This window comes from Cariama cristata, unplaced genomic scaffold, assembly GCF_000690535.1.
Source record: "Cariama cristata isolate BGI_N322 unplaced genomic scaffold, ASM69053v1 scaffold333, whole genome shotgun sequence".
NCBI classification, from domain to species: Eukaryota; Metazoa; Chordata; class Aves; order Cariamiformes; family Cariamidae; genus Cariama; species Cariama cristata.
This window is the reverse complement of record NW_009609903.1, coordinates 42604-47704: the sequence shown is the minus strand read 5'-3', so window position 1 is coordinate 47704 and position 5101 is coordinate 42604. Positions and strand designations below refer to the sequence as shown.

At 37.6% G+C, this 5101-nt stretch overlaps 1 protein-coding gene across 1 annotated transcript in view; it reads right to left on the bottom strand.

Annotated features, from left to right (window-relative positions):
• Window positions 1-5101, bottom strand: part of MYH11 (myosin, heavy chain 11, smooth muscle) — a 56290-nt gene that overhangs the window by 26464 nt on the left and 24725 nt on the right. Inside the window, 3 exon segments of the mRNA XM_009697661.1 lie at window positions 529-627; window positions 2719-2782; window positions 3712-3804. Of these exon segments, the coding sequence (XP_009695963.1) occupies window positions 529-627; window positions 2719-2782; window positions 3712-3804 (256 nt within the window).

The following is a 5101-nucleotide window of genomic DNA, read 5'->3' as shown; positions in this document are numbered from 1 at the left end:
GGAAAGATGTCATATTTCAACTGTGATGTTACAACACATATTATGTCTAATCCTTTTTTTGGATCCATTTACACTTTTCACCTTCTCAACATTCTGAACCTATGTGAACCCCATAGGTTCTATGTAATAGAACTGTAATAATGTGCTGTGGGAAAGATATTCTCTTAATTTATTTTAAAACCACAAGCCAATATTTTTATTGGGAACCCCAATTTCTTTTGTGTTAAAAATAATGAGTAACTACCCTATTCATCTTCTTGATCTCATTCAAGATGGGATCTGAATGGGTTTACATCTCCTGTAAATTGAAACATCATGTAAACTGCAAACAACGTGGATCAAACAGGTGGACACAAATTGAAGCTTTCTTATAATTCACTTGAGAGAATTATTTTCTATAGCTAAAGAGCTGATTAATTGTAGAAAGAATTGAATGAGATACAATTAAAGAAGTTAAGGTAAATTACTTAAGTAAGCCATTGCTCTGACTGTTCAATGAGATCTAAGAATCATTAGCAAGTAACTTACTTCTCATTTGTTCAGAAGCTCCAGCAATCAAATAGTAAAAGATATGAAAGGTTCGCTCATCTTTAGCCTGACGAATAGCACGGGATTTTTCAAGCAAATCTGTTTGTCAAGTGTGTTAAAAAAATCAATAACATATTTCAGTCCTTCCTTAATTGTGCCATCACCCTCAGAACCATCAATAGCATTGTTGAAATACTTGCCACGAACTTATCTTAACATGACCATCCATCTAATTCTGTGGCAGGAGCTCTGGTTTTGATTTAATTCTCACCACAATGAGTAAGATCAATTTCCTACCTCTTATTGTGTGGTAAATGCTGGTAATCATGCTAATAAGCACCACAATAGACATAAATGCTTCTAAAATCAGATATATAAAAATTGTACTCACAATATAATTCACATCACTTTTAAAATCAAGTGCCAATATGATTCTTCAGCATAAGGTGGGGCTGCTAGGAAAAAAGTTCTTGAGGCCAGTATTGTAGGTATAAAAGTAAACGTTATTTATAGTCCATTTTTGTGACTATAAACTACTAAAAATGAAGTTGACAATCGTGTAAGTATTTCAACATCAGTCAGTGATTCACTTTTTATAGTGCTATAGACAAAACTTCAGTTAAGACCAAAAAAAAATTAAACCTTGATTTTTTTTCTAAAGTTTAGTTGTCAAAATAAGAGCAGAAAGATAAACTGTTTGTTGTTTGTTGCTACACCCAATAGATAAGGTCCTTCTTTATAGCTGCATCTTTCTTTCTCATTTATTGAAGCAAGCAGCTCCTTCTCTATGCAAAGATGAGCAATGCAGCACTGAGGAATCTAGCTCCATATTCATTTGTTGATTAAAACACACTTTCTCATAAATATAACCAAGGGAAGAGGCAACAGTTCTTGGCAAGCAAAGTCAAGCTAAGCTGAATTTCTTTGAAACGTCTGTACTTTCTTCCTGAAAAAACACATCAGGGTTATTGATATATAGCTCAGTGCTCTGGGTGTATGATTTGAAACAGCAGGGCAGTACTTAGCATCCAGAGCAGACAAGTTATCTGGAAGTACCTAGCACTTGATGCTATCTGGGGCGTCAGCACCAGCAAAATACTTGCTGCACTTCAGTTGAGTGAGTTTCCAGGAAGTGTAATTTCTGACCATGGCAGTTTAATGAAATATGCGGAGATCAAGGCAATTTCAGGATTGATTTGACAAAGGGAGAGGAACGGTAAGGACTCTATGACAGCTCTTCTGACCGCACCATGTTCTTTGGCTTTTCCTGTCTTAAAAGGCTTTAGAGGGGTGGAAGGGAAAGGTATATTACTTTTATTAAAATGACCCTTCAGTGCTCCAGACATGAAGTAGAAAGCTGTCATACTAGGTATCATATAGACTTCTCCCTTAACAGTTTATTCTCAATGCTTTTTCTTGGAATGCCCCTATCCCAGTACAACATATATGACCTTTGCTATACCTAAACAGGAGGGCACATGCAGCCGCAGGCTTGAGCAGTCTGTGAAGCTCAAGACCCTTCCCTTACAAAAGCCAGGGTGCACAGGGCTGAGAGTGAGATCTTACTGAGCATCTGGACTTCACCCCAACGTACCGTCAGGACCAGGACAAAGTGCCAAACCTGGACTTGAAAGTTGGGAAGCACTCTACAAGTTCCTGGGTAAACTCTAGTGATAGTACCAAGCATTCGGTGTTTTTTCAAAGTGTCTGTCACAGCACCAGTAAGAAACAGTAACGCCTTGAAACGTTTTATGCAGCTGGAAGTGGAGACCACGGGGAACCAAAGTGACCCATGCAGGATCCCACTGATACGAAACAAAACACCTGCATAGCTCTCAGGATCATATGCAATCTTAACCACAAAATGATCTTTTCCCATTGTTGTATTATTGGGGCTCTGCTTTTAAAGTCCCCTGCTGTTGCCTTAGGTATGGTGCTTCCATTTTCTGAAACTCTATATGAGGAATAGCACATTTTCCTATAGCTGAGAAAACAGACCTGAAAATGTAAACGTGAGAGTAAGACAAACTGAGAAGCTGGTATCAGCATAAATGGAGCCACTTCCCTCCATCTTTGTTTATACCAGCCTCAGCAATATTTGCCTTTCTTAGACATGCAGTGGAGCTTGTTTATCTTACTTCCTCCTGCTCACCCTAGTTAGCTTCCAGTGCAGCTCACTGAAAAGGATACAAGTCTCTATGTTTGCTCCGACAATGTAGCCTGTCACATCAAAGTTGATGCGGATGAATTTGCCCTGTGAATGAAAAGAAGATCTAGATTGGGCTGTTCTTTCAGGTTATGCCAGGTTTCCCAACATTAGTATTCAGCCTCTTTAATAAGATATGTACATCATCCTCTTAAGAATAACATGTTTGATTCCCTCTTGCTGGGACAATCCGTGGAAAAGCCTGAAAGGAAGTGAACTCCTCTGATATTCCCTCTGCAGAGATTTGCCCCCATATTTCATTCAGGCATTTAGAGGAAAGACAGTCCTCCCTACTCGACCAGGCTTTGGAAGCTGGGGATATGACAACATCTGTTTTCTACTTTGAGTTCCACAAGTTCAATGAGGGAATAGCATTGGATCTGCTTAACTTGCTCTGCTAAGGTTCATCTGCATGGATCCCTGAACTTTGCAGGGAGAGAGCAGAGGTGGGAGAGGAGGGTCTGCAGCGAAAACAAACGTCTCCCAGCACTCCCAGAAAAAAGTGTCATCAAATAGTGACAGCCCTCAGTTTACATCATTCTAACTTGAATCTCTATGACTGTTTTTTCTTTTTCTCCTATATTTTTTAATTTCATATATTAACTGCTCTTGCTAAGTAACAGTCACACCTTATGAGATATACGCTCAACAGTGGTGCAAAGAAAAAGAAAGTATGGATTTTGTTTGCCAATGTTCTGAAGGTGGATATGTCCTGAAGCAGGAATTGACCCTGGAAGGCCACACATAGACTGCTAAATTGTGAGAGGACAATGGTACTGTCAAATCTGAGCTTGATCTTTAATCTTCTATAAGGCCAGATTCCTATTTCAGAGAGGAATTCTGAACTGTTTTGAAGGGATTAGTTTTAAGATGCTCTTTAGAGAGAAGCACTGATGAGGGCAACTGTCTGTACATTGTGTTTTAAAAGATGCTATACCTCCCCCCCACATAGACCCAACTGGATTTCTCCTACTTACAAATCTGGAGGAGTTGTCATTCTTCACAGTTTTGGCATTTCCAAAAGCTTCAAGAATAGGGTTTGCCTGTAGAAGCTGTTTTTCCAGCTCACCCTAAAATTCATTCAGATGTAGTTAACCCTAAACTTCGTAATTAGTTAATTAAAACCAGCAGATGTACATTGGAGAAAAATGTGAAAGATTATTTAAGCCTCTAACTTTTTTTTGCTGAATACTGCACTTCATGTGGATTTGTTTTCATTCTCTGTTAAACTTTGTGTTTATATATTTGTGCAGTTGACTGCTGTCCTGTATACATGACCCTTTTCCAGCCCTGTTGCCTGTGACAGATCAGTCTATTAATCTGTTTAGCACCATGACTGGCCTTTCTTAAAAAAAAAAAAATGGGTCATTTAATGTCAAATATTCTTTTTTCCAGTTTAATATAATTTTTAGAAGGGATATTCTTAAAGGAACCTCTAGCATGTCTTTTTCAAGTTAGTTTATTGAGATTCTTTGCTAGCAAATGACAATATAATTAGAATAACTTGCCGAGTATCATTTTAATGTAACGCAGCACAAAGCTACAAAGCAGATTTCATCAAGTCTATTAATAATGATCCATGCAAGGCTATTTAGGTTAAATATGGAAATGCATTGATTTATCTCAAACTAGGATAATGAATTCTCATGCAAACACACAAACTTTGTATTATATTGTTAATTGTGATTGGTAATTGCTAATGAAACAAATCATGCAATGAAACAAGCATGCATTTAATACTCCTATTTCTAAACAAATCAATGAAGTTGAAAAAATCCTTTGCTTATGAATACAGCTTTTTTAACTTTTCATTCAGCTCTGTCATATGAGGTCACTCACTTTCTCATTGGCTTCTTGTCATCCTGTTCTTTGAGTACTACCCTGCAGTAACATGCATTATTTCAAATAACTCACCCTGAAAGGGAAAAAGTCCTTGACAGATAATATGATATCACTTAAATAACATAAGGCAATATTTAGGTTGAATCTAGGGGAAATAATTTGGAAAATGAAAATGCTTCCCAATTAGTGTGCAAAGCTGGTAACCTTTTTTTAAATGCCACTCCTGAATGTCTTGTAACTTATGTGGCAATGATGAGAGCTGCCTCAAATATATCATGAAAAAAGCATGGTTATGAGATAGGAGAATGAGCACCTTCCTGAGAGCATAGATCTTTTGAGAGCTAAGGCATGTATCAAGACTGCATTTCGAAAAAAAGAAAAGAAAAACCCCACCAAAAATCCCCCAAAACTTACTACCTTAGAGTTGAAGGAAAAGGGAAGGAAGATTTCCAAACAAGCTAATACAAGAGTCCTAGAATAAGTAACAAATTCCTAGAAGTCCCTGAAGTTTCTCTGTAGTGAGCA